Source organism: Nakaseomyces glabratus, chromosome K (assembly GCF_010111755.1).
Source record: "Nakaseomyces glabratus chromosome K, complete sequence".
NCBI classification, from domain to species: Eukaryota; Fungi; Ascomycota; class Saccharomycetes; order Saccharomycetales; family Saccharomycetaceae; genus Nakaseomyces; species Nakaseomyces glabratus.
In genome coordinates this window covers 817,054-839,603 of record NC_088961.1, presented here as the reverse complement: position 1 = coordinate 839,603, position 22,550 = coordinate 817,054, and the positions used below count along the sequence as shown (strand labels likewise).

General features: G+C 35.1%; 5 protein-coding genes across 5 annotated transcripts; 3 read left to right on the top strand and 2 right to left on the bottom strand.

Moving 5' to 3' along the window:
* Positions 1-304: 304 nt before the first annotated feature.
* DYN1 (dynein heavy chain) lies at positions 305-12,430 on the top strand (the record flags this gene model as incomplete). The annotated part of the gene is made up of 1 exon (XM_448582.1): positions 305-12,430. One exon carries the CDS (start codon positions 305-307, stop codon positions 12,428-12,430), a length of 12,126 nt encoding a protein of 4,041 aa, XP_448582.1.
* Positions 12,431-14,045: 1,615 nt separating this feature from the next.
* Positions 14,046-15,260, top strand: YSR3 (sphinganine kinase YSR3; the record flags this gene model as incomplete). Its single annotated transcript, XM_448581.1, has 1 exon — positions 14,046-15,260. One exon carries the CDS (start codon positions 14,046-14,048, stop codon positions 15,258-15,260), a length of 1,215 nt encoding a protein of 404 aa, XP_448581.1.
* Positions 15,261-15,970: 710 nt separating this feature from the next.
* On the top strand, positions 15,971-16,864 carry MRS4 (Fe(2+) transporter; the record flags this gene model as incomplete). Its single annotated transcript, XM_448580.1, has 1 exon — positions 15,971-16,864. One exon carries the CDS (start codon positions 15,971-15,973, stop codon positions 16,862-16,864), a length of 894 nt encoding a protein of 297 aa, XP_448580.1.
* A 343-nt stretch (positions 16,865-17,207) lies between these two features.
* Positions 17,208-18,509, bottom strand: HFL1 (Hfl1p; the record flags this gene model as incomplete). Its single annotated transcript, XM_448579.1, has 1 exon — positions 17,208-18,509. One exon carries the CDS (start codon positions 18,507-18,509, stop codon positions 17,208-17,210), a length of 1,302 nt encoding a protein of 433 aa, XP_448579.1.
* Positions 18,510-18,964: 455 nt separating this feature from the next.
* Positions 18,965-22,474, bottom strand: GVI51_K08063 (uncharacterized protein; the record flags this gene model as incomplete). The annotated part of the gene is made up of 1 exon (XM_448578.1): positions 18,965-22,474. One exon carries the CDS (start codon positions 22,472-22,474, stop codon positions 18,965-18,967), a length of 3,510 nt encoding a protein of 1,169 aa, XP_448578.1.
* Positions 22,475-22,550: the final 76 nt, after the last annotated feature.

Genomic DNA, 22,550 nt, shown 5'->3' with positions numbered 1-22,550 from the left:
TTCTTTTCTCACAAGAGCTCTTGGCGGCTATTTGCATTTTGGCCTTTGGCTTTTGCTTTCTACAAAACCATTGACTAATACAGACTTTATTGCCAAATACAATCTCCCAGATCACATCAAGTCTTTGGTTTTTCTTCTGTTTGGTAAAGTGCATTGCTAACTTGATATACATTAATAGATACTTTGTCTAGTCTGGTGAAAATTGAGAGTTTTTATAAGATTGAGACTTTTTAAGGACTACGTTTTGTGCATTTCATATTATTGTTAAGATCTTCTTTACATATCAAACCGCCTTACAGCTGGGATGGTTCAAAGGAACATAGAGCTGGCAAGATACATCACTACTTTGCTAATTGGAGTGTGCCCGAAACTGCTAGATGACAGCGAGCTGAGAGGAGGTGTAGTGGATAAACTGTCCAATGACGTACATGTAATAGAGTTCAGTAACAACGACAATGAAGGAGGCAAGATCGACAACCAAATCTTGCGCGTGACTATTGCTAAGTCAAATAACGGGTCAGACATCGACGATATATGGATCAACGACTCTATACCGACGAAAGTGTATGAAGATAATGAATGGTGTAGTGGCTTGAGTTTCTCATCAGTGATAGTAGTGAAACAATCGAAATTATGGCTCGATGACGTGCCAATCAACACACAGTTGACAGCCGTTACGTCACCAACATTATTCGACATAAAAGAATTCACAAACTTCATCGAATTACAGATAAAAAAATTGTTTCAAGAGATCACAAGGATGGACACCATAGAGTATTCATTGGACTCTATAAAGGATACAGAACAAAAGTTGGCGGAGACATCTGCATCTTTATACCGCCTCAATGACACCATAAAGTCACCTGACTTGCTCCAATTGGCGCACCATATTGTAAGAAAAGCTATCCAAGAAGGTGCGACAGTCGATAACTACAAGCAATACATTCCAAAAAATATACTGAACGATAAAAAATTTGTTAATGCGCTCAACCATATATCAATCCAGTGGATAAAATCTATGAAGAGTTTGATATCACTATTGGATTTCCCATCCAAAACTGACTTATCCAATGAAATTAACATGTGGCAGAGATTGAGATATATACTTGTCGATATAATCGGTCAAACAGAGAAATCGGAGTTTCAGATCACTTTGAAGTTATTGAGAGATACAAATATATCTAACACCGGGTTAGATGCTTTGGTTGATACAGAACTGCAGAAGACGCTCAATACTGTAGAAGGCTATATCCAGTTTCTCACTTCCTTTCCTTCTTATATAAGTGGGCAGAATTTCGATGAGTTACAAGTAACATTATTTAATTTTTTTGGAAACGCCCAAAAATTTTCTCAATATGGATATCCAGTCAATAGAACAATTGAGTTGATCGTGCTATTCAACAATAATTTAATGCAAACAATAAACTCGAGGTACCAAAACAGCATTGCCTTATCACTCAACGAATTCAACGCTGATTACACACATATTACTATGTTTCTTAACAGTTTGAAGGCACAGTTAGAGGATTTCAAACTAGTGCTTAGAGAGTATTTAAGGAAAAACAACAATCTCAATTACAAAGAAATTATTGAACAGTTGCCGGAAAATACTACAACTATTGATCAACTTAAGGAAGTTAAAAATTTGAAAGAGTATCAGGATATTCTGATACGTTGTATACATGCATTAAAATATGATGGTTATATTTCTGATATCAACGAAATAGATCATTGCTTTTCATCAAATTACAATAACCAGATAACATCCAATTCATTGCGAAATCTACAGGTTACTTTTCATAAGATTAGTTTCGATGTCGAGAATAGAATAATTCTTCTTTTTCAAGATAGAGATTTAAAATCTGACTCTCGCCACATTCTTGATGCAAAACATCTGTTTCTTTGTTTAAAAGATTTGTCAAGGTTCAGCCACATAATAAGAAAAAAAATGCAATCGTATAGAGATGAGTACTTAAACAAATTGGAGAAGTCAATATTATTAATTATTGACAACTATTATGTTCAATTAGTACATTTGACTAATTATTATCCTACCGGAAATCTATCCTCTTTCAGGCAGATTTACAGTATTTTTTCTGTCAAAAAACAAATCCAATTAAAATTAAGAGAGTGTGATATACTATTTGATAAAAGCTGGATGAGCACCCCAAAAGGACATACGATAATGAGTAAAATAGAAAGCATTGATATTGATAAAAAAATACAGCAATATCTTTCGGACTGGGTGACAGCAATTAAACAGAAACACAATAATCTTCTTGACCAGACATTATTTACCATAATAAATAATGGCTACAATAAAAACGAGTTGAGTATTATATTACCGCAGTTTCTTCTTGAATGTTATCGAGATTTGAGAAATATCACATATTTGGGTATTCAGACTGATATGGAATTTTCACATTTTTTGAGAGGGAGTAATAAATGGATCAGCAATGTAGAGATTTTAAAAGAGGATATAAAACTTTTTTTTGTCATGATCCAAGATTTGGATAAAACAATTTTCACAAAGATTATTATATGTGCAGAAATCTATGATATTTGGACTATAGTTAAAAAGCAGCTTCATATCACATGGCAACGAATTCAAACCCACAATAACTTCATAGAAGTATTTGATACCAGGTTACAGCCTTTATTAATAAAATATGACTTATCTCTTGGTCAAGAAACTATTATCGGTAAGTCGTTGAAGAACTTGAAAACTGGAAAGTTGAGTATCGATTTTATTAACAAAGAGTTAAACCTGATTGAACGATCCCTGAACTTCCTAAAAGCTAATAAAATTGAAAGAACAAATCTCACAACACATTTAGTTTTACAAAATCTAGAGAATTCATTTATGGACATGATTTTCCATCACATGAATGACTTTAATTTCTCTCAAATAACAATTAGGTTATCAAAATACAATGATAGTATAGTTTTTAAACCCTCATTACAAGAAATAAACTCTATGCGGATAATGGAAGTTCAATCAGTTTTGAAGTCTTTCACCAATATACAGGAGAATCTATCCGAGAGTATTTCAAACCACAGTTTCAGTCAAGTAATTCTTCAAAATATTACGTGCAGATACTATATAAAGGAAAGTTCCAACTTAATCAAAGAGGAGATGGAAGCTATAAAAGTAAGGTTAAAGGAGACTACTATGAAAATCATGATCTTGGAAATAGACGTCCAACAATACCAACAAGTGCTTCATGAAAATATAGATGCTTTTCTTGAGCTATGTGAAGATGTAGTGAATTTGAAATTATTTACAGAGTCGAACAGTCATATCACCATCACAAAAAGCATAAAACTGGATTATTCTAGTTTGATTTCAGACTTGAAAGCTAAACTTAAGGAATGCTTTAGAATTTTAGGTAACTCACTTCAAAATCACTTGATGACCCTCCAAACATGGCTTGATGAAAAATATAAAGAATTCAACGGAGGGTTAGAATTCAATGAAAATGCTGAATATGAACCTCCTCATCTTTTAAAGTTTTTTCAGTTGTACTTTTGTTTCATAGATTCTCGAACCGCCATCAACACAAATATTGCAAAGTTCAAAGAGCTTATACAGTTGAAGAAGATAGTTGAAGAAACAAACCACGAGAAAGGGCAGCAAATTCAAAAATATATCAACGTATATGATCGCCTAGAGAATAGTTTTTATAAAACGATATGCTATATTCAAGAGAATTGCCAAAATGAAATCAAAAGTCTTAAACAATATTGTACTACATGCTATAACTCTAAATTGAAAGAAATCGAGACTCTATGGATACAGAAGTCTACCTTTCTAAAGTCAAAAAACTTAGAGTTTATTTTGCCTTTAATACGCCAATTTCAAGTGTTGAGATCTGAAACAGCCAATTTCAAAAAGATGTCAATTCAAGTGACTAACCATTTCAAGCTTTCAAACGATGTTGAATCAATTAACTCCCAACCTCCTATGGAGAAAGAAATTGACAAATGGATTGTATGCTTAGAGGAGCTTGTACAAGTTGAAGATGCATTAAAATCATTTGAGATGACTCGTTTGAAAGACTTGTCAAAACAACTTAATACAACAGCAATAGACAAAGAAAAAACAAAAATTGAAATGTTATCAACTACCTTACATGAAACACAAGCGTATAAGAGCATAAAACAGAAAATATTATTTTATATGAATCAAACTGATATTCTTCTTGGGATTTCCTCTGAGCAAATTAATGAAAGGCACATGAAGGAGCTATTCGATGAAATAGGTTGTCCACCGAATCCCCACCTGAATTTCTCTGAGCTTAAAATCTGTGATCTTCCAATTGAGCAACTATTGCTGAATAGGTTTAAGGTTGATGAAATAATTTCAAAAGCCAAGAGAGAGGCTGCTATTAAAGATTCTTTAGATGAAATAGAAATGTACTGGTCCTACTTCACTCTTCTTATGGATGACTCAACTGCACACATACCTATATTAAAAGATATCGATGAATTGAGAAATAAGATTTCGGAAGATATGGATATTCTTGAAACTATGATCATATCACCTTTTTCTGTCCCTTATACTACAACTATTGAATCATGGAATACTAATCTTTCTAATCTGTCTAACTTATTAAATCAAATTGAAGTCTCGCAATCGCAATGGTTGGAATTTAACCTCTTATTCACAAATTCAAATATATGCAGTTCACTTCCTCTTGAAAAAGCGCAGTTTGACCAGATATCTGAATCATTGCTATCCCTGATACTATACGTTAAACATGCCGCTAATATTTTTGATTTGATTAGAAGTGGTAATGTAAGCAAATCATATACTGAAATTACCTCAAAATTGAACAAAATAAAAAAAAAATTCTCAGAGTTTGTTGAAAGTCAACGACAGCAATACCCTAGATTTTTTTTTGTAAATGATCAAGAACTTGTAACTATATTAGGAGCTATTAACGATATTGATGTATTATCGGGGCATCTGAGAAAATTATACTTCTCGATAAGCTCATTTGACATTCAGAACGGTAAAATACACTCCGTCGTTTCTGCTGAAGGAGAAATCTTGAAACTGTCTAATGAAATCGAACTTTCAATCTATAAGACGGTACCCGAATTATTAAGATCGTTAGATTTAGAGATTGAAACGACTTTAAAGACATCAATTCGAGATTGCCTCATGAATTCCAGATCTTTGGATGAGATCTTTGAAAGCAATGTCTATCAAGTTTTGACTTTATGGTTACAAGTTAGTTTATCTGAGAAACTTCATTCTTATAAACATTCAAAATCTAAAGATGAATTACTAGAAATGGAAACATTTCTTTCGAGAACATGCTCTTGGCTTAACTACAAAAACGTATTATCTTCTGATTCAGGGTACAAAAAACTCAAGATTGAAGGCATGCTTTTGGAGGTTTTGAAATACCAATCTCTTTTCGATCAACTTTCTAAATGTACATCCAACATTGATGTTGATATCATGCTCGATGATTGGTGGATGTTTAGGCTTATCGAGGGGAATGAAATTGCAATAGAATGCAGTAGACAGGATAGCATCTATCCTTATGCATTTAATTATCTAGGTGTTCCTGAGCATCTAGTATTTACTAAAGGATTAGCAAACGTATACAACTTTCTTGATGAGTCATTTCATCAAAATTATGGTGTGAGCATCATTGGACCCGCTGGAACTGGTAAGACTGAATCTATTAAGTCATTTGGATATATGTTTGGTATATTTGTGACAGTATTTAATTTTGATGACCTTATCGACTTCTCGAGTTTGCAACGTATTATTGCAGGTATATTGAAACTTGGTCTCTGGGCAAGTTTTGACGAGTTTAATAGATTGGAATACACTGTAATGAGCGCTATTTCAGAAATGATTAGCAGCATTCAACATTCACTGTCAAACAAGAATACCACTATTGATTTTTTGGGCATGAAATTGCCAATACATTCACATACCAAATTATTCTTAACCATGAATCCGAAATACAGAGGTAGAAGAAATTTGCCTGAAAATCTGAGACGATTGTTTAGAGTCTACTATTTTGGAAAATCTGACAGTCACCATATAGTGGAAATATATCTGTCTATGTATGGCAATAAGGACAAATATTTGGCACCCAAACTTATAAACTTCCTCAATGATTTGAAAATGAGTTGTTCTCAACAGGATCACTACGACTTTGGGTTGAGGCTCATAAAAGCTATATTTCGCCAAATATCAGCAGTGCCAAGAGCAACATTAGACCAAAATACGATCGTATCACTTATGAAAGTGATGATATTACCTAGACTAACCAGAGAAGACTCTAAAACATTCAACAAAAAACTGGATGAGATATTCAATTACTCAAATGACCGGGAAGATACTTCCTTAAGCAGTAATTTTATGAAGATCTTCAAATCAATGGATTTACTAATCCAGGGAGAACAGTTGCAAAAGTGTTTACAGCTGCGAGAATTATATGGTAGCAATACTGGAATAATATTACTAGGGGAATCAGGCTGTGGAAAAACAACAATATTAAATGCATTACACAAGAGCTTTGAACAGGATTTACACCATAAAATCGAGGTCTATTATTTGGATCCGAAAGCAATACCAAAAGACCATTTTTTTGGCTACTACGATAAGAGCACAACTGAATGGCAAGATGGAATATTCTCTAGTATAATTAGAGCGTCAAACTCCAGTACAGAATGCGTACCACTCTGGATTGTTGTAGACTCAGATTTAGATTCCAGCACTATGGAAGCTATGAATAGTATGCTGGATGATAATAAACTGTTAACATTGGGAAGTGGAGAACGGCTAAAAGTAGGTAAGAATATTAAATTAATCTGCGAGACTGACTCTGTTTCCAAACTTACTCCTGCGACGGTATCCAGATGTTCAGTTGTACATTTACCATATCTTCCTGCAAATATCGATGAATACATCAACCATAAAATTCACCTTTTAACTCGTTACTTAAATTCGAACGGGTATCAGTCAATACAGCAGGATATTCTATTTGAAGTTTCCAGACTATGTGAAAGCGATATTTATAAAATCGTAGCTCTTTCAAAAGATACCACTGAAGCGGAGATAAACATGAATACTCAGCAGCTCATAGATAACTTCTTTTACATCCTCATTGATTTTATTGGGATCTACTACTCTATGTCAGTAAAATGTGCAGATCACGCTAACATGACGTTGGTTTTAAGGTTCCAATTGAGGAAGTATCTTATTTTTGCATTTTCGGGCCATCTGCAACAGTCGGTTCAACTCATGTTTTTACATGAATATCAGAGATCATGCCAAGAGAAATTCTGGGGAGAGAACGAAACATTAGCAGACAAAGCAGTCGATACAATCTTGTATACAATTACTGATACGTATCAATTGGAACTCAAATCAACGGCTATTAAAAATTTATCTACTGACATGGATCATTTAATTCAAACCAGTGAAATCAGTTTGTACAAAGAGATGATCAATTCCTATTTATTTTGTAACAGATCTTTACTGCTAATTGGTCCTCCCGGATCAGGAAAAACAATGCTAATCAGAAACATCATAGAAAACAATGAAAATTACAGCTCATACTTTATGAGCTTATCTGCTGATAGCCAGATTAGTGATATAATACGTATCATAAAATCTAAAACAAAAGCCATATCAAAAGCTTCTGAAGTTGTTCTAGTTCCCAAACAATCGAAAAAATTTGTTCTGTTTTTAGATGAGATTAACCTTCCAAGACTTGATGAATATGGATCTCACAAAGTGTCATTATTCATTCGCCAATTGATAGATAAACAAGGGTTTTGGGATTTTCAAACTCACCAGTGGCTTCAGATAATGAATATATTGATTATTGGTGCATGCAATCCATTGAGCTATTTGGGGAGAGTTCCATTATCGAACAAGTTTTATAAACAAGTTTCAGTTTTGTTCGTTGATTATCCTAGCGCCAACTCATTAGTATATATATACTCTGAGAAGTTCAGAAGGATATTTTCTTTGATTCCACATTTAGAAAAGCTTAACGTTGACATTCTTAAAGCAACAATAGAAATTTTTTATAAATTTAAAGAAGCATTCGATGAAAGACGTGAAACCATTTACATTTGCACACCCCGTGAACTAACAAAGTTATGCAAAGGGTTATTGACCACTGTTTTAAACATCAATGAAAGTATTAACGAGGATGTTCTGTTTAGGGTATGGTTATTTGAGATATGGCATATATTCGGAGAACGTCTAATGAATGCCGATGATCAAAATATACTGCGCGATATAATTTACAAAGTTTCCACTCAATTCGAAATTAAGTATACTGAACCAAATGAACTCCTCTTTACATCTTTAATTTCTGGGGAATATCAAGATGTAACGAAGACTAATTTGATGAAATTCTTGAAGAACAGAATACCGACATATATTGAAGAATACAAAATTCCAGATTTTGTAATAATGGATATGATGGCAGGCCCTATCATTAGTATTGAAAGGATTTTAAGTAAGCCTAATAGTCATGCTATTCTTTCAGGAGCACCTAGACTGGGTAAAAAAACACTGACAAAATTGACTTCTTGGCTTATGGGTCTAACTACCTTGGAAATTTTAATAGGAGACAAGGATTCCTTCGATCAGTTTTTTGCCACTCTCAAAAATTGTATTAGAGACTGTATTTCAAATGATATATCATACTGCCTTTATGTTGGTTGTTCTGCTGACGTGGAGACTGCCTATTTGGAAAAAATCAACGCATTAATTGCTAATGCTGATTTACCCGAGATCTATGAGGAATCTGAATTAAATATTTTCCTAGGCGAAGTAAAGGAAAATGCCAAACATAATAACATTATATTAGAAAATGAACTTGAAGTACAACTCTTTATTAAGGAAAAGATTAGTAAAGGACTCCATATTGTTTTCTCTGTCTCTGATGATAATTTTGATAACAATTCAAATGGCCTGTTGTGCTCACCGACTTTAGTTAACAGATGTACTGTTGTATGGTTCCCTTCTTGGAGTTCAGAAGTCTATTATGAAATTGCTACTAAGAATCTTAATCGACTACCATTATCTTTTCCGGTAAGTGAGAGTTTAGGAAAATCAAGCAATGATACACTGAAGCAATTGGCCCAGTGCATTGTTGAAATTGACACTTACTTAAGAGTCAACTATCTGGAACTAAAATCAACACCGTCATACTTTTTAGACTTGCTCAGAGTGTTTGAAAATAAATACTTGGCAATGTTACATCAAAATGATTCTTCAAAGTCGTATTGTTCTAGAGGTTTAGAAAAAATTAATGATGCAGTTCTTGAATTAAAAACCCTCACGTCAGAATTGGAAAACTCAAGGCAGCAATTAAGTATCAAAGAGGATTCTGCAAGAAAAACCCTGGATGAGCTTTTAGTAGATCAAAATGAAGTTGAAAGGAAACACGAAGCCACAATCGAGATCAAAAAAATACTCGAAAAGCAAGAAGCTGAGGTAGCGGACCGTAAGCTCAAACTTATGAACCAAATAAATAAAATCGAACCAGTTGTCAGTGCTGCAAGGGAAGGTGTGAAAAATATCAAGAAAGAATATTTAACTGAAATCAGATCTATGGCCAAACCTCCGAACGCCGTTGTGCTCATTATGTCTGCTGTGTGTTCTTTATTAGGAATTTCATTTAATAATTGGAAAGATATTCAACAATATATGAGAAAAGAGAGCTTCGTTAAGGACATTATTACTTTTGAACCGAAGGGTGATAACTTTAAAGATCGGAGGTCTATTGTCCAAACAAGCTACTTTGCAGATAAAAATTTTAATTTTGCCGCTATTAATCGAGCCAGCAGGGCTTGCGGACCGTTATATCATTGGATTGTTGCTCAGATAGAATATAGCGAAGTACTAGATGAGTGTGTTCCTCTTGAGAATGAGATCGGTGACATTAACTTAAAATCTAACCACTATAAGGCTAATATTCTTGCTGCTGAAAGTATGATAATTGATCTTCATACCAAAATGAAACTCGCAAAAGAAAACTACGCAAATCTCATTGGAGAGGTTGAGAATATTAAGCGCCAAATAAAAGCAAATACAAATAGTCTTAACCGAGCAATCAAGTTAGTTAAAACTTTATCAGCCGAACGTAAGAGATGGACTGTCAACGAAAGGGACTACTCTAGCAACAAGTCGTGTCTTATTGGTGATTCCTTGTATCTCACTTGTGCTAGCATATATTTTGGCCAGCTTAGTGAACTTAACAAGGAAAAAGTACAGAATTTAATATTTCAGTCTTTTAAAAAATACAACATCAGTCATTCTACCTTAGCATTGATAGAAGAAGTAAGTGTGGAGGATAAAGCTCAATATCTATCATGTGGTCTTGCAGAAGATCCATATGTAATAGGCATGTTTGACTTATTGATAAAATCTCCTCAATTTACATCAATCATAATTGACCCACAAAATGAAATAGTTGAGATTTTGAAGTCATATCACAACCAAAATATTAGTATAATGAGCGTTAATGATCCCAGCTTCACAAAGAGATACCTGAAAGCAATCGATTTTGGTGGACCCGTACTCATAACAGAATGCGAATATCTTGGTACAACAACCCTTTCTACTTTATTTGACGCTCGTGCGTCTCGAAGAAAGAATCACATTTATCTCCATACCACATCTTCAACTCATAAATTTCCAGCTTATTTGTTGGCTCGAGTAGACATTATTGATTTTTCAATTAAAATTGGCAGCATTGCTCTTCGGTCCCTAAAGGCAACTTTGGATATAATAAAACCCGAATACCAAAAAGAAACGGAGGCACTTAGAATAAACAAAGAACAGCTAAAAATTACATTAATGCATCTAGAAGATAGACTTTTAAAGGAGCTAAGCGACTCATCTGGCCCCATGCTAGAGAATGACGAGCTTTTGAGGACACTTGAACAATTAAAGAATGACAGTGAGGAAATAAATGAGAAAATAATTGAAACGGAAAACAATACAGCTATCCTACAACAAATAATAGAGAATATAAAAATAATAGGGAATCATGCTGTACAAGTTTATAGAATACTAGAGGCCATAACAATTCTCGACAAGCACTACAAAATATCTATAAGCCGTTACCTTCAGTATTTTGCACTAGCTTTGAAAGAAAATGATCTTTCCACATTTAATGTGATAGAAAAAGACACCTCACGGTTAAATGAGCTTAAAAAACACTTGATTAAGATGTTTTACTGCAATATCTATGGAATTATTTCTCCCTCTTTGAAATCGGAACATCGAGTCGTGCTTGCTATAGCTCTGTATATTTGCTATAACAAAACTAACAAAGAACCAAATAATAACGATTGGCTGATAAAGGCAATTACCCATCTTTCAGCTCAAAGTGCTATTGTTACTGACAAAGCAGATAATGTGGATAATATAATTACTGAGAATATCGACAGCTTGATGCAATTAAAGGGTATGCTTGATACTTTTTTCAAAAGCAAATTTTCTCTAGAAAACATGATCAACAACAAAAATTTCCCAAATGTTGTAGTAATCAATTCACATTATCAAGATGGTTCATCTTATATCACTCGATGCTATAGTAGACTAATTGACAATGCTATTTCTTTGGGCACTAAAGAGAGTTTGGCATGGGCTGAAGGAAAAATCCAGGAAGGTATATCAAAAGGCGGTTGTGTATTACTTCAAAATATAGAATTGGGTGAGAAGTGGATAAATTCTTATGTTAGTAGTATCACAAAAAGACCTTCGGAAAAATTGAAATTGTTTATGATCTATAACCCAACCATAAAATCTACAATTATACCAACCATCTCAAACTGTGATAAGATTAGATTTGAGGGTAATGATAATATTTGCATGATGGTTAATGAATTATTCACCATGGTAAAGGAGTATGCTAGCTCACAAAGATATGTTTATTTATCTTATGTTCTAGCATGGTTACATGCAATCATTGTTTTTAAGATGAGATTTGCACCTAATGGCGGGTTTAGGCAACTTGTGGCCTTTAGTGATAATGATTTCATTTTTCTTTTCAATATTGGACAACGAATATTGAACCGAAGCAATAATGACCAACTATTCTGGCAATTTATTAAACATGCAGCACATAATCATGTTTATTCAATTCAATTAGAAGATGAAAAAGACAAAATATCTATGAAACGTCTAATTGATGAAATTCTCCCTGAGGAGTTTTACCCGAAGTACATGATTGTCAATGAAATATCGATATCTTTGCAGGATTCTGCTTCATGTATAGAAGAGCAACTAGCATCAATTAAGCTTCCTCAAGAATGGGAGACAGTCTGGCTTGGATTTAACAAGGATTCTTTACGTACTCACAAAAATGATATCGAATCAAAGGTTTTGGATGATACTAAACAACTGTTAAATAGTATTGAATATGTCTAAGAAAAATTGCCTATCAAGACATAAGCTATCTATGCCGAAGAAAGATTGAATTCTATAATGATAGCTAACTTGTAGTAACTCGTAATTTCACATCATGTAGGCCAAGAAATCATATTCACGATGCTGATACAAATGCTATCTGTAATATTATAATAGTAGGCTATGGTAGGATAACATATTCGCAACCATATATAATATAGACAATTACCATAATAAAATGCAGAGTATTTCATCATTATTGGAGGATAACCTTCGAGAGGTTAATATAGTTTAGTTGGGCAGATTGAGCCACCTTACCAAGAATCCTTCAAGTTGAGGATTGTCTTGACATTAATGTTACTCATGTGCGCAATAGCTTCGCATTCACTAGGCTTTTGCAACAATGCAACCCTTAATATTCAACTAGATGCTTCTTCATAGTATCTTTGTGCTATACGAGGTGATGAGCAGTTACAATGGGAGGGATTATTAAAGTTACGGTTCCGTTCTGTTCTCCCCCCCCCCACCCAGAGAGAATTCCGAGCTGTTGTCACCCAGTTTATCAGCCTAGAGAGAGTTCTCTCTCTTTTTTTTTTTGTCTATCAACTTGTTTTCTTACTGCTTGGTTCATGGGAATAAAACGTACGTTATCTTTCGATGAAGAATGCTTTATCACCTACTATACACTATATACATACTTTTTTTCTTCTTGATAACTCCCACAGTCCTCATTCTTTCTTTTTTATTGAGACTAATGAGGTAGTACTCCCTAGAAACATTACCAACATCTGTACTGATGATCGTTACCATCGAAGTCAAAATAGTCCCATTTCACCATCTAATGAAGGCTTAAAATATTCTAAATTGCTTTTACCATTTACCTCCCTACTTACACCACTCGATCTACACAGCCTTATTATTGTTGTTTCCCCGTCCAACGCGTTCCAGTTACAATGACGCATGGTCAGATCTCAAGTGGAATTGATGAGGAAATGAATTCCAAATGAGTTACACATTACAGAGATTCTGGTGTTTCCTTTCTTTATTGGCAAAGATAAAAATTCTCTGCAGGACGCAAATTATTTTGGTCGACTTACTAGTAAAGAAACGCTCTAGAGATGGGTCTCGATCGTTTAGCCTTTTAGTAAGTCTTTTCTTTCATTATTCATTAAGCACACCAAAAAAAAGAAGACTACTGGAAGAAAGGATAATATGTCACCATAAAACAATTTCAAGCCTCTTTATTAGCCCTCGAGTTCCCCACAATTTAACAACAAATTTTTTAGTTAATTTTGTTATTTCGTCTGCCTATGGCATATGATTCAATACTTTATAAAAATTGACAACACGGTTAAAGCATTTATAAGTTTAGATCGTTTATTTGCCTAATCAAGTGGCTAATTGCATTTTACTATATTGATCTAACTTTACGTGTCATAGCACCACTTTATGAAATAGACTGGTTTAAACAGCGACAGTAACAAGTTTTCTTCGACTGCTTAAGCACTCCGGTAATATCACAAACGTGGTTTGTTATTAGTATTTTTCTCTCTCATTGACATTGGCTTTCTTAATACATCCATAAAGGTGAATTATCCTCAAGATTTATCTTCTTTATAATTTACATTAGAGGATAATGTCTGTCGCTGCTACCTTGATCGAGAAGGCCGATCTGTCTATCGAAGACTCCAACGGTTGCAATGCTGCTAAGCATCATTTATCTGACCCAGGTAATCATCCGGCTGAACATTTCAAAAAGAAAATGTCTCCTCTCAGATTTAAAATGAGGCAGTTTTTAACAAGATACACAGACCACCAATCAGAGACTTTAGCGAATATACAGCACACGCTTCGTAACCCAGTGCTTGATGTTTATTTCAAGTACTCCGCTTTGATGGGTGCACACACATTTTACATTATTGCATTACCCATCCCCATCTGGTTTGGACACTGGGAGTTGACAAGAGACTTAGTTTACATATTCGGATACTCGATTTATTTAAGTGGCTTCCTAAAGGATTATTGGTGTCTGCCCAGACCCAGATCACCACCTGTTGAAAGAATTACATTGAGTAAATACACTACAAGGGAATACGGGGCTCCATCTTCTCATACTGCAAATGCCACCGGGGTTAGTGCTTATTTTCTATGGAGAATATGGGTTGAGTCAAATTTCACCTTAACATCAAAGGCTCTGCTATCTATTGGTGTTATGTTCTATTATCTAACTCTCGTTGTCGGAAGAGTTTACTGTGGTATGCATGGACTACTTGATCTTTACAGTGGTGCTCTAGTAGGATTAGCATGCTTCATGGGAAGAATAGGATTTGACTATCTATTTCCAACCTTTAAGGCCAGTGAGTACAATTGGGTTCCTGTATTGAGTGTCATTGTCAGTTTATTTTTGTTATACAAACACATCAAACCGGTTGATGAATGTCCATGTTTTGAGGACAGTGTAGCTTTCATAGGCGTTGTGTCGGGATTAGATTGCTCTAATTGGCTAATTGCTAAATTCAACTTAAATCTTGTCTGTTCTTTCATAGACTTTGAACCCAAAAATTGTCTTCATATACTTGCCAGATTATTGGTAGGCGTATTGACAGTGATAGTCTGGAAATATGTTATAAGCAAACCGTTAGTCTACTTCACCTTGGTAAAACTAGTCAGACTAAAAGATGAGAGAAAGGATTATCATGAAAGACATGAAATAACGAAATTAGCTGCTGAATGTGCTGAACATATCGGTGTTCCAAATATTGAACTTCTTGGAAGATTCATAATTTACGCTGGTGTCCCATCAACTGTGATTCTAGTTTGCCCAGTCATATTTAAGGCCCTTCAATTGTAGGATATCTTTTTGAAAGTATTCTCCTTTTTGTCTATGATATATAATTGTTAGAAAAGTTTATGTAACAAGATATTCTTATTTGGATTGACGGAGTTTTGACCATATTATATTGGCACAACTTCATGCTATTGCCGATCAATATACCATAACTTACTCAGTAATTTGTTTTACCCAATATATTCTATGATAGTCAGTTATCAGAGCTCCGACTTCATCCTCGGAGGATATAATTTAAAATCATCGATTTTTTATAGTTTTTGCTCCTACAAAGGCCAAATTTTCAGTGAAAAAAGCTGAAAATTTTTGCAGAAAATTGACAGTGTGTGTATCAGCAAACACATCTAGATCGCAACCAGCTCCTATATCAGTGTCTGCCAAGAATATCCTTTTGATAACCGCATCAGACGCTCTGTGGATTTTTCTGGTTCTTTTCTGATAAAAATTGGCCAATATTGATTCAGTTTTTTGGTATCGACAAAATATTGAGAAGGGGTGCCATACTTAATCTAGAGACAGCGCATAAAGTCAGCACAAAGATCATCTATCTAACTAGTCTAGACATTCATAATCCTTTTTGGTATTATTCAGACTAACAATCAACCTCATCTACTACTTAATATTTGGCTCCTAATCAATAGCCGGTTTATTACGGTCGATCTGTCGGTGAGGAAATCAAATATTAATAAGGTCAAGATACCAGCAATCAAGCCATGGATGAAGAAATCGACTATGAGGCACTTCCGCCTTGTGCTCCACTACATCACCAGCTACTTGCCGGTGCATTTGCAGGTATAATGGAGCATTCTGTGCTATTTCCAGTTGATGCGATCAAGACCCGAATACAATCTTCATCTTCAGGCGCAGCTACACAAGGCTTGATCAAACAAATTTCTAAAATCACCACTGCTGAGGGTTCTTTAGCACTTTGGAAGGGTGTTCAATCGGTTATACTGGGTGCAGGTCCTGCCCATGCTGTGTATTTCGCAACCTACGAATTTTCGAAATCCAAGCTTATAGACCCACAGGATATGCATACCCATCAACCCATAAAGACAGCGATAAGTGGTATGGCTGCCACTACGGTTGCAGATGCATTGATGAACCCATTTGATGTCATTAAACAAAGAATGCAATTGAATACGAGGGAATCGGTATGGCATGTTACTAAAAATATCTACCACAAAGAAGGCTTTGCAGCTTTCTACTATTCATATCCAACTACACTAGTAATGAACATACCTTTTGCAGCTTTCAACTTTGCAATATATGAGTCAGCAACAAAATTTATGAATCCATCAAATGAATATAACCCATTCATCCATTGCATTAGTGGTGGCTTAAGCGGTGCAACATGTGCTGCAATCACTACACCACTTGATTGTATCAAGACTGTTTTACAAGTGCGCGGTAGTGAAACAGTTTCTAACGAAATTATGAAACAGGCTAATACATTCCAAAGAGCTGCGTCAGCTATATATAAAATACACGGATGGAAAGGTTTCTTAAGAGGCCTAAAACCAAGAGTTATTGCAAATATGCCGGCAACCGCAATATCATGGACGTCATATGAGTGTGCTAAGCATTTCCTTGTTAATTCATCATAGACTTTCTCTCACTTCACTTTAATCTTTCAATTGTTTTTTTCTATTACCAGATTTACTTTGGTCTGTTTTATTTCTTATCCCTACATATTGCTACCATACCGATAGAATATTCTTCATTATGGTGTCTTTGTACACTCTCTTATGTACCCATTTGCATATAAATAAACTACGATAACGATCTAAATTGAATTATAACTATCAAAGAAAAAGAAAACAATCAACGCCTATTTCTTCATTGTCTATTTAGTACTACTTCTCAATATTTAGACGTTGCTGTATTAATTTCGAAAGCCCGCCTCCGAAATTCTCTTCAAAGCTATGTAGCATTTCATCTCATACCTCTTTAGTTTGTGGATGATGATCTCCCAATTATTTCATTTCTTAGTTGAGCAGTCGAGTTTGTATATCTAGCACCAGCAATATTCCATACTACCGGATAATTTGGGTCTGCCTGTACATATCGAGAAGTGTCAATACTATCATCCCAATCTGCTGAAATATCTTTTGCAGAATCTGTGTTACGTATTGACTCACTAACCTGAGCTCCACTTTCAATAGCCCCATAGTCAATCCAGTACCTTGACTCACCATTGTTTGTAAATCGAAGTCCCTCGTTGATACGATCTATTCTTGTATCTCTGTTGACCCCTCCTAAAAGACTTGTTTCTACAGAAGGATCAAAATTCCGGTAATTATAGTACGTATTACCATTTAATGCTTGCTTTGAATCCCAGATTAAATCCTGGATACCAAAACAATCTCTGATTGCGTACCGCAGTTTCATTCTTGCGCCCATTGGTATTGATTTTATCGAATAATCCTCCCAAGGAAAAGCCTTTTGATGTAAGTATGCGAAACCAATCATCTCGAAGCACAGCAAAGCATTTCGATATATATAACCCAGTTCAGAATGCTTATATTCAATTGACTTTCCGAGAAGCCTGTAGTATCCCAGTACCTGAATAATTAAACCTTGCCAATATGATACAAAGATAATCAATTTAACGCACAAAAATTTTGGCCATGGATGAAATGGCAACAAATCTTGATATAAACACTTCCAAAACAACGCTAACTCATATAAGGATAAGGATACAGAAATGTTAAATAGGACTACCAACGCTATCTCAAATTGTTTTAAGCCCCATATATCGATACAGATCATAGAGATAGAATATATTGGCTTGAACCACACATATTGTAAAATCCCTCTTTTTATCCATAGAAAATCATTAGGATTAGAGATGTCAACTTTCTTCAATAATTGGCCAACTAAGGGAACAAAATGATTCACAGGTTGATGTTTTAATCCTCTCCTCGATATAATCTCATATTCTCCACCTAGGTAGGTAATCAATAAAGAAAAAAAGGTGTAGATCACTACTGCTTCATATACCTCTCTAATGGGATCAACGAACCTCCTTGCATAGAATGGGAACAGAACTGACAAAAGACATGTAATGCAGAATATCGGTACAACAATCAAAATTCTAATAGATAACCGTTGCTCATATGGCTTTCTGTAGTTCATAAGATGCCTTAATATGGTGTAGAGAGCCATGAACATGGCCAGCATGGAGAATAACGCACTGTATTTCGCTAAGCATCCATTTAACAATTCCGCAAATAGCGTTGCAACACCCATTCACCTTTTATTGTGTACAATACCGGTGCAACTGTAAAACAAAGCACCTGATTTTAACCGAATAAAACGTTAATTAAAATAAAAGATCCTTAACAAAGGAAGATATTAGCAACCGTGAGTAATTGTTTTGATATATCGCTATCACTCATCGTTTTCACTTCGCGATGAGCTGCCCTTAATGGAACTTTTTTTTCCTTGAATAATGAATTGCCGAGTGAACAAAAAATAGATTCAATTCTTATTATAAATAACTTCAATATTAAGTGAAATGCTAACTATATATAATTCGTTTATTACATATTTTAATGTGATATGCAGTTTTTAGTTCTTCGAATCGATGCTAATATCTTCTTCATGGTTCCTCTGTTGGCATTGAAGGTTATCGAGAAGTCATGACATTAGGATTCTCAAATGCTTCTTTTGTTACATTAACAATGGCTTTCTTGTCAGTAGATTCAATTTTTCTTTTTGCCTTTACTCAATATCTTTTTAAGTGTAAGCGGCAATTCCTCATCGGATGAAGCATTTTCATCATAATAGTCATCGTTTGCTTCTCCAAGTGTTCTTCGCCTAGAAAGCCCAGGAAGTTGGCCTGCTATTGAACCGATGGAGAAACTCCTGTCTCTAAAGTTTTTCGGAAGTGCATCGACTTTACTTCCAGCTTTATGCGAAGCTATCCTGGCAAGATTTAATGCAGTCCCGCTATGAATATTGGCAGTCCCATGATGGTTTTCATCTTCCAATGCAACAGGATTTCTAGGTGACATGGCAGAAGCAGAGTCCATATCAGATGATAGATCAGATGCCGATTCCATACCGTAAAGGTCAAAGTTATTGTGACGTGAGGCATTGGCTTCTGTGCTAGTTGTGTTGTTGGTATTATGTCTGAAATTTGAACTTTTGCTTGTTTCAACATTCGTTACGCTTTCATACTCGTCTTCTTCATTGAAGGTTGGAACATTTTTCAGCATGCTTACCTTTTCTGAGTTTATAAATTCATCAAAGCCAGTTGCAGCTTCTGTTGCCCAATCTTCATAAATTGGCCTTGATAAAAATCCGTACTTGAATTCATTAACTCCAACCAATATTTTTGTCAAATCTATCAACTCTTCAATGTAATCAATTATTTCTTCAGTAGAAGCACTGGTTGCATTCCATGTTAGATAGGTTTCTCTATCAAAAGTAACCTTCCTAGTCAATTTGGATTGCTTTGCAGTGAAAGTTAGTTCTTCTTCACTATCACTAGAAGACGTGCTATCTTGCATTTTATTACTCGATTCGGTTGTAATAGATGGAATGTTAGCTATTTGAGGTAGTACTTTAGAAATCTTAACGAGGAGTCTTCTGTGGGCCAATCTAGCACTAGGTAAGAACTGAGGTAGAGGTGTTTTATTATTGAAAGCTTCTTGTGCTGCCCTAAATAATGCTATTGTAGATCCAACCAGTTGTCTTCTATAAGCGTAAACAATGGGATTCACACCTTTCGCAATACTACTACCGTAATGCCTCCGCAAAATGGCCGCATTATCCATACGCTCAACAATCTGTTGTAGAACAAAAATAACTTCCGTAAAGATATTCTCCAAACCAGTATATTCACCTTTCAATCTCGGTTCTTGCCTCGTTAGCCCTTTATAAGCTGTAGCTCTTGTTAATGCAGCTTTTGCACTAGCGGATAGCTTTTTAATTTTTTCAAATCTCTGTTGGGTAAGTGTAGTTTCGTGTTCTTCACCATCTAACCCAACTGAATATAGTAACTCTATCTCACTGATACAACCACAAATGAAAGAGATCTCCTCATTAAGTTGGTCCCGAGCTTTTACTGGAAAGAAAAACAGCTGAACGATCAACGCAATACCACCACCGTAACCAACTGCAAGACATCTCTTAGCAAAACTTAACAAAATTCCTGATGGATTATCCGTAGGAAGCATGGCGGCTAAAATAACAATGTAAATACTAATAATCTGGATAATTGCGGCCTTAACGTAAGGACTACCTAGTAGAAAATAAAAACCAGGAACTGCACCAAAAACAGTTATCACTGTCTCAAGATAGGGATTGGTATTATGTATACCAGCAGCATAGGAAAGATATCCCCAAGCAGCGCCTGTAATAACACCAACACCTCTTAAGAAAAACACCCAGAACGTTCCACCAACAGATGGCTCTAAACAAAGAATACACACGAAACCTATCCAAGTACCCCTATAACTAATATACCAGCTTCTAATATTTGGTATAAACATAGGAAATGATGCTAACATTAATGCAACAACAACTTGAAAACCAAATCTGAAATGCTCCTTGGATCTGATAATAAATTTGTGAGCTTTAACGGGCAGATCTTCAAGCACTTTTCTTGTTCTACTCATAGTTGGTGTTTTTATTAATGGCAAGACTAGATCTGATTCGTTTCTTCTATTAGTATTCGCCTGTTGGTTAAGTAACTCGTCTTCTTCATATGATGGACGTCTTGCGACAAACTCTGTTTTTTCACCAGCGCCATTGAGAGTGCCTCTAAGTCCATCATTTTCTGTCATCTTACTAGTACCAAATATTGGGAAATTCTTATAATTTTGAAAGAATGGGATCCATAGTGATCTACCAAAGTATCCTCTTTTCACTTCCCTTCTTTTCCTAGACTCGTAAACAGAGTGAACCTGAGTAGTTAATACAATGATACTCTCCACCGCTTGTTTTAAATTTATCAAGAATGTTGAAAACAAAAACAATTCTTCGTCAGGCTTCAGAAGATCTATATCGACTGTTAGAATCTCCTCTTCAACTTTAGATTTAAATGCGTTCAATGATTCTTCAAGCAGCTCAATATGTTTTGAGTGGTCAACTTCTTCCGCAACCTGGCTTAGTTTCTTACCCTTTAGCTCTGGAACTTCTAATCTGTTTATATCTACATCGAAGCCATAAGCGAGCAGTATCATATCAGCTACCAAACAATCATCTATTCGTTTTTTCATTATATCGACCAGCTCCTTTAATTTATCAATATTTTCCAAATTTAGTTCCTTTAACAGCATAAACTCTAGTTGACAGGCATTCACTAATCCCGTTATATAAATTGACATATCTTTCAAACTAGGTATTAGTGGATGAAGCTTAACAGGAGACAGATAGGAGTACGATATTTCATACATGCATTCTTCCAATACCACTTCACAATTACTTATCTTAGACCTTACCAATGTTTTATATTTCAGTAACTTATTAAGTGAGACCGGTTCTATAGCAGCAGAATCTGGTAATGGGGCGTTGACAAAGAATTCAACGGAGTCTTTGACTGATTTACGCACTTCTTTAAATGTGTCAACTGCCGCATTACCTAAATAAGTACTACCAAATTCTGGGAATAATATGAGATTGAAAAAGATTGACATTGCAATACCTAGATAAAACGGTGTACTAAACGAATTTGCAATCACGCCAGGAGTTTCTGAAAGAGGAGCCATGAATGTGAAATGGACTACCAGAAACAGTGGAAACACAATACCAAAATAAAAATGATTAACAGATCTAAACCATCCGTGTACAAACAACATGATTGTCTCAAACATAGCTAAAATAGCCAATGCTGATCTGTATCTGTTGAAGTGTAAGACCAACTGCTCATGTTCAGTTAGCGTATTCCACGTACTTCCCAGACATTGTGCTGCCAGAAATCTACCAAGCAAAGAATAGGCTAAACCAAATATCAAACCTGTTGTACAGTACATGGCACCTTTAATAGTACCACCCACTCTTCTTCCAGGATGCACGATAACAGATATCAGTGGCAGCATTGCAGGTTCGGTACCTATATGGTCTCTAACTTTCGGGATCAGCGTAAATATGAAAGCCACAGTGGTATTCACCGTGGCTTTGAATATACGTTGTGCAAGTATTCTATCTGTTGGAAAATAGTGCTGGTATAGTCGGTAAGCATGGACAGCATGCTGCTTTATCTTCATTTTACTTTAATCTTTGCCTAATTTAATAGAGACAGCAATCCTACCAATACTCTACCCGGTTATATGAAAATTAAAA